The 12,510-nt window shown below is 33.7% G+C and overlaps 1 protein-coding gene across 3 annotated transcripts; it reads left to right on the top strand.

The window, feature by feature from the left end:
- The first annotated feature begins 548 nt into the window (after positions 1-548).
- On the top strand, positions 549-11,764 carry LOC109602013 (polycomb protein Asx). Of its 3 annotated transcripts, none has more exons than XM_049966056.1 (7): positions 549-2,980; positions 5,206-5,566; positions 5,845-6,235; positions 6,326-6,537; positions 7,766-8,003; positions 8,067-8,291; positions 9,259-11,764. In XM_049966056.1, the coding sequence occupies exons 1-7, from the start codon at positions 793-795 to the stop codon at positions 9,691-9,693; spliced, it is 4,050 nt and encodes a 1,349-aa protein (XP_049822013.1). In that variant the 5' UTR covers positions 549-792; the 3' UTR covers positions 9,694-11,764. The 3 variants fall into 3 exon arrangements, with proteins under 3 accessions (XP_049822013.1, XP_049822014.1, XP_049822012.1); XM_049966057.1 differs by having other exon boundaries at positions 5,845-6,247; positions 9,277-11,764; XM_049966055.1 differs by having other exon boundaries at positions 5,845-6,247.
- Positions 11,765-12,510: the final 746 nt, after the last annotated feature.

Genomic DNA, 12,510 nt, shown 5'->3' with positions numbered 1-12,510 from the left:
TTTTGGCAACAATTTATCTTGTCTATCGAGTTTGGTTCAATCCAGTATTATTCCAAATTAGAATGCTTATAATTTTAGTAAATGTTTTAATTGTTTACTTACGTTTAGTCGTTCAAATGGTTTTCTATAAATAAATTTGAGTTACCGTTAAGACGTTTTATTAGACGTTCGGCGTGTTAAACAAAATCCCTGTGTTAACTTTAAGTGTTTTATGATGGTTTTACGCAATAAATTTTGGAGATTAGCGAAAATTTTAGTTTAAAAACATTAGGGTGTAATGCTGGTTGCCTACACAACATCAAGAAATTTATCTTCCTGCTGGGTGGTAAATTTATAATATTATGGGTATTAAATGAAATACATGTTAAGGCAAAAGCCGATAACATTAATAGCAATAAATAGTGGGGCAAGAAAACTTGGGAAAAAATGTGAAAGGTTTTGAACGTTGCATTAGTTGCCTACGAACAAGGCGCGCGGGCCTGATTTTGTTAACAAAACAATTGCCTGTTTATATAAGGCCCAGTTATGAAATGGCGGATGGCATTTTATTGCCAAAGTAATTTGTGAATTAAACTTATTCTTTGAAATACCCAACTTTCGTCCCAATGTCACGTTTTTTTATGAATCATACATTGTTTCTATTTAGATGTATAATATGTAAAAGCCGTTTAAAAATGGGGTGAAGCGCGAGTTCGGGTCCGCGGATGAGCTTTGTTTTGTGTCTGTGTTGGTTAAAAATTTAAAAAAACATAAACTCGTGAAACCAATCAAACAAGTTCAGTTCTCTACGTTATGGAAATAGACGTAACTCAGGAAAAAGAATTGGATAAAAGTGGGTGTAACTCAAATCACTGTGAAGAAAATGAGGAATCCAATAGGAAAAACTGCAACATCTTAGACAATGTACCTGCCGTTTGCGAGGTCGTCAAGAACAACACAGCCAGTAAGAAAACCATAAAACATGCACTTCGACAACAAGCAAAGAGGAGGAAAAAGAACACCACCATTGCATCAGGAAACCCACCCGCTGTGCCCAGGATAATAGTAAAGCCACTACCTCCCCATCCTGCGGAAGAAGCGACCTCAGTGCCTACCAACAAAATTCCAACGATGCGCGAAATCCTTGCATCCATTCCTGGTTTCACCCTAAAACCCCGAAAGCGTACAAACAAAAAATTATCACCTGCAGCACAAATAGAGCAAACCAGACAAGGTTGTATAGATTTAGAGACGCCTGATTCTATATTAGTTAACACTAACTTAAGACTCTTATTGAATAAAGCTACTTTCGCCTCTCTACCGCTTTTGTATCAAAATAAATTAGTGCAATTATTACCCAGTGTTGATAGACATATAGTTAGTAGTTCTTCTGATCCCACGTCTTTAGATATTAATAATTCCGGTCTGAACAATGAGTTCTTCGCCCGGGCATGCCTCGAGTGGCAGGATCGGCTGGCTGAGGGCGAGTTCACGCCCGAAAACCAACAGAAGTTGAAGCTGGAGGCCGACAAGGAGCGCAGCAAATTGGATCCGTGGAAGCTGAAGCATTTCGAGCCGATATGGGGCGACAGATCTCAGTCCGAGGGCGAGGGCGGTTCGAATCTGAGGGAGAATTCGGGCAGGCCGCCCATCAAGACCACCATTAAGTTACGTCCCTCCACGACTAATGCCAGCAATAAAAATAAGAATACTCCGCCTCCCGTGAAACGATTGAGGACGGTCGGTGCGATGACTCGGTCGTGCACCAGCATGATCGAGACCGACCCGTTAGAAATAAAATCGCCCATACCTGATTTACTCCCCATAAAAAGTCTTAAGAACCAAGTACAAAAAGATGAGGTGAAAAACAAGTCTGATATTAATGTTAAAGCGGATCTAGATCCGCTTAGAAGTAGTGATAGTCCCACAGTTGAAATACAAGAAAACTGTATAGTTAACATTAGTGATACAATATTGAAAACAAACGAAGAGACAATCATAATTTGTAGAGATAATAAGTCAGAGAAACGAAGGAGATCCTTATCATCTGAAGGTGACGTCAGTTCTCCCAAGCGTCAATCGCCGAGCCCACTTCTGTTGGACAACAACTTCAAGGATGAGCTGGAGGAGGCAACCGAATCAGCCGTTGATCCTCTGGCCTTGGACTTCGAGAAAACCATGGAGGACAACCAGGAAAGTCCGATGGAACAAGACGAAGACGACAACTGCGAAAGCGACAACAAAGTCACGGACGATAACAGCAGCAGCTCCAGCAGCGTCATCCTGCACATGGAAGAGATCTCCAGCAACGAAACCATGGAAACGGTGGACTCGTTGCAGCTACAGGCCGACTACAGGGAGGACACCAACCAAACGGACGACTCGTCGTCGTGCACCGACATGAAATCGGACGAAATCGAGACCGCCTCCACCACCGACAACACGGACATGCTGATCATAGAGACGCAGAGCACGCCCGAGCAGTCCGAGAACGCTAGCGAGGTCAACAGCGTCGACATGAAGAGCGAGGAGTTCGAAAAGGCGGAAGAGGAGGAGTTCGAAAAGGCGGAAGAGGAGGAGTTCGAAAAGGTGGAGGAGTTCGAGAAGGTGGAGGAGTTCGCCAAGGTGGAGGAAATGTCGGTGCCTACGCAGGACACGTTTCAAATGTTGCCCAACACTTTGATCCTTCAGCAGGAGTCGATAATATTGGATAAGAATCCCGAGACTTGTGACGAGAACAGTATAGAGGATCCCGAGAAGTTGGAGGCGAGTGTCGAAGAGTCGGATCTGGTGATTGCTCAAATTACCGAAACCAATTTCGATAATCGGACCTTGCACGACGAGGACGACGCCAACGAGGACAACGAAGATAGGTTTATCGATGCGGAGAATTATGTGTTGGAGTCGGGGCAGATCACCCTCTCCAACAGTGAGAAGATCGAGAAGGAGAGGCCTGAAGTTGACATACAAGCCACGTTGTTTGGAGGAAACGTCAGCAGAGGTAAAGTATTAGTTTCTATCTTTAGACAAATGTTAGACACCGGAAGAGGTAAATTACATAACGTTCAATTTTTAAATTATGTGACTTTCTTTAAAAATGATTTTCATCCATCAATATAATCCCCATTATCACCATTAAATTCATGCTACGATAATATAAATACTGGGTTCTTTGAACTGAATAAAAAAATGTGTCAGTTTTAATCTTCTCTTCAGAATCATTTTTATTACATAAAAAATTGGACAATTACAAAAATAAATATTAGACACATGGAGAAATACCTGGACTATATGATGGATGAGGTAGAACTTCCTATTTAACGTTTTAAAGCTTTCTTTGATATTGGCAAATTTTGAGAATTGAACTTTCTTTCATGACTACTAGACCACTGGATTAAGCACTTCCTGAAAAAATAATAAATGGAAAGAAATAATATAGTATATATAATTAGTATATTCCAATTTTCTTGAAAAATATGAATAAAATTATATCACAATAATAAAAGAATTATAAAATATGTAATTTCAATGAAAAAAAAATATATATTTAGTTATATTATAATAAAAAATTATATTTAATTAAAAAAATAATACAAAAAATAATAATAAAAAAATAAATATTATATTTTTAAACTATTTAGTTATTTTATTTTTAATTTAAATAAAAAATTTAATTACTTTTTAATTCGAAATTGAATGTTTTAATTTTTTCTTTAATTAAATAATAATAAAATATTTAATATAAATTCAAGAGAAATTAAAATATTTAATTTAAATTGAAATAATTAGTTTAAATTTAAATCAAAATTTATTAAAAAAATTATGTTTAATTAAAAAAAAAATAATATAAAAAATAATGATAAAAAAATAAATATATTTTTAAACTAAATATTTTATTTTCAATTTAAATAAAAAATTTAATTATTTTTTAAATTGAAATTGAATGTTTTAATTTTTTCTTTAATTTAAAAATAATAAAATATTGAATTTAAATTCAAGAGAAATTAAAATGTTTAATTTAAATTGAAATATTTAGTTTAAAATTAAATAAAAATTTATTAAAAAAATATATATTAAAAAAATAATAATTTAATTTAAATTCAAGAGAAATTAAAATATTTAATTTAAATTGAAATATTTAGTTTAAAATTTAATAAAAAATTATTAAAAAATTATATTCAATTAAGAAAAATAATAATAAAAAAATAAACATTATATTTTTAAATTTTAAACTAAATGTTTTATTTTTAATTTAAATTAAAAATTTAATAATATTTTTAATTCGAAATTGAATTTTTTATCTTTTTCTTTAATTTAAATTAAATATTTTAATTTCTACACAACTGTATTAAGCAAATAGCAAAATTTCATAAAAAATATGCATATTTATAATTGTGGAAAAAATAAGAATCATATTCTTTAAATTTTTTGGTTTTATATTTTCAAATGGATTACACTATATATATAGTAGTTTAATACAAAAATATTGTGCCTATTATACAAGGTGTTTCTAAAATAGGTGGTGAAAATTGGAGGCAGGTAGAATATATCCAATAGTGAAGGAAATTTAAACATTTTTTTTTCTGAAGTTTTTTCTTCAAAAGTATATTAAAATATGTGCTGTACTACTTGAATTGGATGCTAAACCATCAATGTTTAATATTTTTTCCCTCATTGTAGTATCTACTGTACAACTGGTCACTCTAATGTTAAATTAAATGACACAGATTTTCGTTAAAAACCCATTTCAAAATTAAAAATTAATTAATTAATTCAGAAAAAATATATGTAACGTTTTAATAGAGTAAGAATATATTAGTTTTTATAATACTGTATTAAACAACAATAATAAATTAATATTAAGTCAAGAATTCACATTAAATAAAAGAGCAATGGCTAATATTTAAGTTTCTATAATAATGTCCATTACTGTATACTACAAAATTCAATAACAACTAATTACACGTATCTTTAAAATATATACATACATTAATTTGTAGTAACGTTTATACAACATTGGCGTTTTTTTAGACACGAAACAATTATTTTAATCGGCAGTTCGCACAACACGTGCCTCCATTTGAATAACACGCGGTACAAACGACCCCCCGTGTGTTGTTTTCTGTGCGGTCACAGCCCGGCCGTATCGCATATCAAAACACCACCTCACCGCCGTCGTTTCAACGCAACAACACTAAAACTAGCAAACGTCCTCTATTTCCGCAGCGCCCGAAGAATGTTGTTGGGGCCTAGTCGACTCGAGCACGGAGAAGCTGCTGCAGGTGCCGACCCTGCACCACACGCTGGACGTGCCGAACGCGAGTGCCGTCGCCGGCGGCGTCATGACCTCCAATTTGAGCGTCGAGCATCAGCAACTGGTGGACAGACGACACACCGAGCACGTCGAGGTGATACCGATGCAGGAGGAGCTGGAGGTCAGGCTGGAGGAGGGCACGTTTCCGGTGCCCAACGACTGGCACTACGACGTGAAAATCGACTCGGACATGGTGGCGGCGGCGCTCGGCACCACCGACGAAGGCGGGACCGAGGGCGGGGAGAAGCCGACGCAGAACTATCCCGAGTACAGGTACGGCTAATTGTTAACACTTGGCACCACTTAGTAAATTAGTAAAACTAATTATTGATTGATTAATAATCGCAGCAATAAACCTAGTAAACAGTCCAGTTAGAAATTCCATCACGTGCAAAAGTTGATATGTCTTCATTATCTATTACCAACTAACCCTTATCAGCGGCGATTCCTTATAATTTACATTACACAATTGACTGCGTTTCTAAACAAGCTTTGTTCTAATTTATCTATTAGACTTACTCATGGTATTCAATTTCGTCTGGCTTTTGCAGCGGCAACCAGGTGAAGTTGGAGCTCGAGGTGACGCTCACACCCGAAATCGTCAGTTCGGACAGTCTGATCACCAGCACCGTCAACACAAGCAGCAACGGCACCACGTCCTCGGCCCTGACGCCGTCGGTGACGAAAACAGTGACGACGGTGATTCCGCCGACGACGATAGTATGCCTGCCGTCGGTGGTGAGCACGGCGTCGATGATCAACAACAGCACGTCGACGGTGGGTAACGCGAGCAACGTGTCGCCGCCGCCCCAACAGTGCGGGCCGATACCGAGGCCGGGCATGGTACAAAGTTCGAGCTCGTTGCCATATCTGGCGCTGAGCACCAGCCAGCCCATGAGGGCGGTGTCCACCCACAGCAAGTCCAAGCCAAAGAATTCGCAGGTAAATGTCGCGGTAAGAGATTTCTTTGATTATCTTGGTGTTTTTGTTTTGGATTTGACGTTGTCCGGAGTTTAATTGTTTTGTTTTTAGGGCGGATCCGGCAATAGAAATCGCAGCAACAACAAGCCGCCGCCGGGAGCCGTGAATCTGGAGCGCAGTTACCAGATTTGCCAGGCTGTTATCCAAAATAGTCCCAATAGGGATCAACTGCGTTGTCAGCTCAAGCCTCCGCCGTCGTTGTTGGCGGCCGCGGCGGCCAATAGCACGAAGAAAAACGAAAACAACCGACAAACTCAATATAGGTATGGGTAACACTCTTATAAAGGTATACTGAAATGTATCAAATGTATAATTATTCTACACACATATAATTAAATTAAAATAATTTTAATCTAAAAATTACAAGAATATTTGTATTTTGTATTAAGAATATATTAAAATAATCTAGAAATTTACAAACTTTATGATATTCTAATTATAGAAATTTGTGTTGGTTTAATTATTAATTTTGTGAATAAAAACTAGTAGAATTTAATGTAAATTGTTCACAAGAATTTATTTTATACGATTTTCTTTCTCTTAGTTTCTACATAAGTTATCAAGGTATTCTAGCGCCTAAAATTCTAAAGAAGATTAATTTTAAACTCTTTGTTATATTGATAACTGTTTAAATTAATGGGATAAAACACATTTTACAAAAATAATACAGATAATTACAATTTTTATTAAGATTCTCATATTAATATTTTTAGTAATATTAGTCATTCTTATTAAATAACTCATTACATTACAAAATGCTAATTTTTATTCTCAAAATATTGTATTTTATATAAAGAATATATTATTAAAAATATCCAGAAATTCTCAACCTCTATGATATTTCAATTATTGAAATTTGTATAGAGTTACTAACTATTAAATTTGTGAATAAAAATGTAGTAGAATTTAAAGTAATTTGTTCTCAAGTATTTATTTTATATGATTTTCTTTCTCTTCCTTCTACATAAGTCAAGCTTTTAAAATTCTGAAGAATATTATGTTTAAATTTTTTGTTATGTTGATAATTGTTTAAATTAATTGAATAAAACACGTTTTACAAAAATAATACATATAATCAAAATTTTAGTTAAGATTTATATTAATATTTTTAGAAAATATTATTTAATTAATTAATATTTTTAATTTTAGTCTAAAGAGTCAATATCAGTTATTCTTATTAAATAATTCAATACACTACAAAATATTAATTTTTATTTGCAAAATATTGTATTTTATATAGAAGAATATATTATTAAAAATATCCAGAAATTTATGTTACAGCCTCTATGAAATTTTAATTATTGAATTTTGTTTGGGGTTATTAACTTAAAATATTAAATACAAAAATTACCTCATAGTGAGAACAAAAAAAAAAAATTACATTAAATTTTATATTTATCTTTCAACATAAATTAGTTGAATTACCTCCTAATTTTTTGGTTTCGAATAATGATTTTTAAAATTATTTAAACGTGGTTATTTCATATCCAGTTCGGTCACATCCTCGAGGGGATCCAACAAGACGTTCACCCCACCGCTGCCCGCGTCCGGCAACTTTCAAATGGTGCCGAACAACAACGTCTCCAAATCGCAAAAACCCCGCCCGATTCCGTACCAGCACCAAAGGCAGCCAAGCCCTCCGGTCGTGGTGAGACACGTCTTCACTTCCGGCCAGGGGATCCCCGTGACCATGGCCGTTCTACCTCAGGCGTCTTCACTTAGTCCTGAAGTACGTGGCGTATGTAAAAATTAAATGAAGATAAATATAATTAATTTTTGTTGTTGATGTTAGGTTGTCGAGGGACAGAACCAGGTGGGGGCGGTGGGACCCTACATACTGGTGCAGCGCACTGGTGTCAACGAGCACCACGTGCCGCGATCGTCGAGCGCGCCACCGTCGCATCAGCAAGTGGGCGGGACCATTAACACGGGCGGTGTGTCGCAGATCGTTTCCGTGACTGCTCGAGGACGTCCGGCCAGCGTCGAGGTCGATCACCAACCTAACGTTGCTGTACAGGTAAATTTACATATTTGTACAATATTTGTATAAATGTCAGGAATCATGATACTTTTCAAAAATCAAAATATCAGACACTATACTCTTGATATACCCTTTTAAAGTCAAGTTAGAACTACTAAAATTTTGATATTTTAATATAAATATCACGATATACATAATACATATTAGTTTAATATAATAACGATAAAAATTTTTGTAAACCCTTATAATGTTGATAAATTGACATGTCACAATTTTTGAAATTTATTTTAGTATAAATATCACGATATATACAATGCACATTATTTTACTCAATATTAATTCAGTAAAAAACAAATAAAATCTTGGTAAACCATATTTAAAGTTGATATATCGATATATATCACGAGTTTTTATATTAATTTTAATATAAATATCACGATATGTACAATACATAGTATTAATTTAATATAAAAATAATTAAAATCTCGATAATCCCATTTAAAATTAATTCAATTTTTATCGATATTTATCTCGAATTTTGATATATATTTTAATATAAATATCATGATATATATAATAAATAGTATTAATTTAGTATAACAACTATTAAAATTTTCGTAAATCCTTTCAAAGTTTTATAACTTGATTATACATCAACGAGTTTTGATATTAATTTTAATATAAATATCATGATGTATATATACAATATATAATATTAATTTAATAAAAAAGGTTAAAATCTCGATAATCCTTTTTCATGTTGATAACTCGACGTATATCACAAGTTATGATATTTATTTTAACATAAATATCACAGTATATTCAATATTTAATTATTAAAATTGATAAATCTCTATAAACCAAGATTTTAATATTTATTTTAAAATAATTATCACTACATTCGTATATCATGATATAAAATCCTGATGAATATATAAAGATTTTTTAAAGTGGAAGAAGTGTCTAGACCCCCAATTTAACATAAAATCTATTTTATTGCAAGTACTCCCCCTTTGTCCAGGTGCAGGGCCAGCCGGCGAACGATTTCGTCGTCCAGTGCCCGAACCCGGGCACGCAGGCCGTCACCCGCCGCCAGAGGATGCCGCCGGGCGTGATCTACGGCGACGTCTCCGTCGAGTCGCCGATGCACCAGTACGCCACGCTTATCGGCGGCGGCGGCGGCGACCAGAACGTGATGGTCAGCGACCATCCCGGCGCCGCCATGCAACCGACCACGCACGGCGCCCAACCGCCCCCGCAACAGGCGGCGCCGCCGCCCCAACAGCAACCGCCGAAGGCCAAGGAGGCGACGTCGGCGACGGCGTCCTCGTGCGCCTGCAGCCTCAAGGCGATGGTCGTGTGCAAGAAGTGCGGCGCGTTCTGCCACGACGACTGCGTAGGACCGAACAAATTGTGCCGCACCTGCGTCATACGGTAGACGGTCCGTTCGGTCGATGCGGAAGGCTTTTATTTGTTGGTGTTTGCTTCTGCTGGAGCGGAGCGGGCAATTAATTGATACATGCACATATACAATAATGATGTCACTTTGAAGTGAGACTTGAAAATCTCATATTTATTTTATTTATTTGTACTATATATATTTACACTGTTTTTCTGTCCATCATTGGCTCATTAACCGAAATAAAGATATACGAACAGAAAAATGGATTTGTTGATTTCAATACGATGTCTGATTATTGCCCGTTGTGCTTTACAAATCGGAGCAACATGAATATGCGTGCTCCAAAGTACATGGTCATTAAAGTAAGTCGCACCAAGTTCTATGATACCAATAATAGTCCATTACAAGATTTTCTTATGACACCTTTATACTTTATACACGAATATTAAATATTTTAATATAACACTGTCAATGGTCATAGATTCAGTGTACACCTTGCATTTGTTCGCTGGTGTTCAGGCGAAAGACATAATATTACATGTGTTGTGTTTTTTTAATACAACTTATGGTGCCGTATATTATCAATATATATAAAATAGGAGATTATATGAGAATTAGGTATAGTGAACTACATAAATAATTGTCATATGTATCATATATATTTTAACGATTTGAATAATTGGATAAATTGAGCATAATTAGTCTTACGTTGTGCTTGTAGCATATGTACATTCGTCGAATTAAATTTATTCCATGCCATGACTGATGTTTTAGGTTACAGTGAAATGGATTTTCTTGCCTGCTTTATGGGCGGATGGCCTATGATTGTTAAATTTCTATATAAATTTTTTTTTGTGTAGTCCAGACCATTCATTATTATGCCATGTCTCCTAAAAATTATGTTTAAAAAATGTGAATCTGTTGCTGTCCAGTGCAGCGTTTATGTGATTACATTATAACTTATTTATTCTTGTGATATATAATTAGTTGTATGCAGTATTATCCCGTACTTTTATGTTATTTACAATTTAAAAAAGTCAGATTGGTTGAATTTACAATTAGGTTTTTTTATGAGGGTGAAAAAGTAATTTAAGGAAAAATCTGTAAAGCTAGTTTTAGGTTGTAAATAATATATATTTTAATTTAATTTGCACCAACAAATAAAATCAAATTCAGTACTGTGGTTTTCTGTTTAAAAATGCAACATAAAGACTAGGTTTATAGTGAGTTTAATAGTTTTACTTCGATGATTTGAAACTGTGTAGTTGTACTAATTTAGCTTGTCAGTATGTAACGACCCTTTTTTTTACGTAAACTCAAGGTGAAACAATTATTTATTGAAGTTATATTCACATATCACACGATCTTGGACAATATTAAATAGACGTATTTATTTATTGTGTTGCAATTAACGTTTGCAATGTTCCCTATTTGATATTGTCTAGTGTTTTTTCCAATTTCCTTAATTTATTTATTTGTGTTGTTTAGAAGTCTTCCAAGCATATTATATATTATAAATATTCGCAAATTGCAGTGTGTCCATTTAATTTCGAATTCAATTGTTCACATTACTACCTCAGGTACTTCACGTATACTTTTTCATTTCTACAAAAGTTCAACAAGAGGAAAATTCTAGTGCAATAATATTTCACAAAAATATAATTACTACAAGGTGTTACAATATGAGGTTTATTTGAAATAAATTGACAATTCTTCGGTTTTTTTGTTTAGAAGCTGCCGTTGGTGTTTATTTTAAAATAATATCATAATGTTGGATGTTGATAGTATAAAATCTAGGATTAATTATTTGGCAAATGCAAAGATTTATTTTATATATTCATTTTGTCAATTTATTTTTAAATAAATACTAATAACAGATAACGTTTTGTGTGGATTCTGCTTGTAAGCTTTTCATAGAGATATTGTTAGATAATAGGATAAGATGTGTATAATTATTTTTCATATAAATCTCATGTAGCTCTTAAGGTCTTTTATGTACAGTTTTTTTTACTACTTAGGTTTACTATTTAAGTTAAACTAGTTTGTGTACATAAAAATATAGTGTCTTTCTTGCAATGATTTCAAAAATACACATTAATTGTTTTAATGCTGTTTTATTTATTATGATTTCAGTTTTTTCCCTAAACTAATATTTGTACATCATATTGATTGTTAAATACAATTTTTTTAAAAAAATTTTAGAAGTGAGTAATTTGAATTATTTCAAAAATCAGAATATCAAGGCATTATATATGTAATTTCCTGCATAAATTAAACAAAAGTTAAACAACATAATTTTCAACAAATAATAAAACTAATATTACGAAATTTCTTGGAAATTTAACACATTATTAATTAAAATTAAAAAGCCAAAATATTGCTCTCTTGTTATACAAATCGCTTCCACCCTCCTTGGTGAACCATTCTTCTATAAGGGCATTAGTAGGCACCTCCAAATTTTATTTGTAATGTCTATTGCTTTTTCTCTTATTGTTGTCTCTAATGTGCAACTAGATAATTTAAATTAATTCTTTAAAAAAAATTGCGTATTGTTTTTAAGCTTCAATGAACAAAATTGTCCATTACTTTATGGATTTCCATTACTCTCTGTAAATTTAAGTCGATTATTTACTAGCAATCTTTTACTTATTATAATTAATTAATTCCTCGAAGTGAAACTAAAAGAAAATTTATAATCCAGCGTTACCAAGACGTTCTCATATTATTAAAAAATTTAGAGAAACTGTCCAAGTGACAGCTACGAAAAAATTGGTCTGAATTCGAAAAACTTGAAAGGAAATCGATAACCGGAAAATTCAAATGTCAAAAAAAATCCAATCTTATCGTTAACTG

Source organism: Aethina tumida, chromosome 4, assembly GCF_024364675.1.
Source record: "Aethina tumida isolate Nest 87 chromosome 4, icAetTumi1.1, whole genome shotgun sequence".
Lineage (NCBI taxonomy): Eukaryota > Metazoa > Arthropoda > Insecta > Coleoptera > Nitidulidae > Aethina > Aethina tumida.
This window is presented reverse-complemented; position numbering and strand designations above follow the sequence as displayed.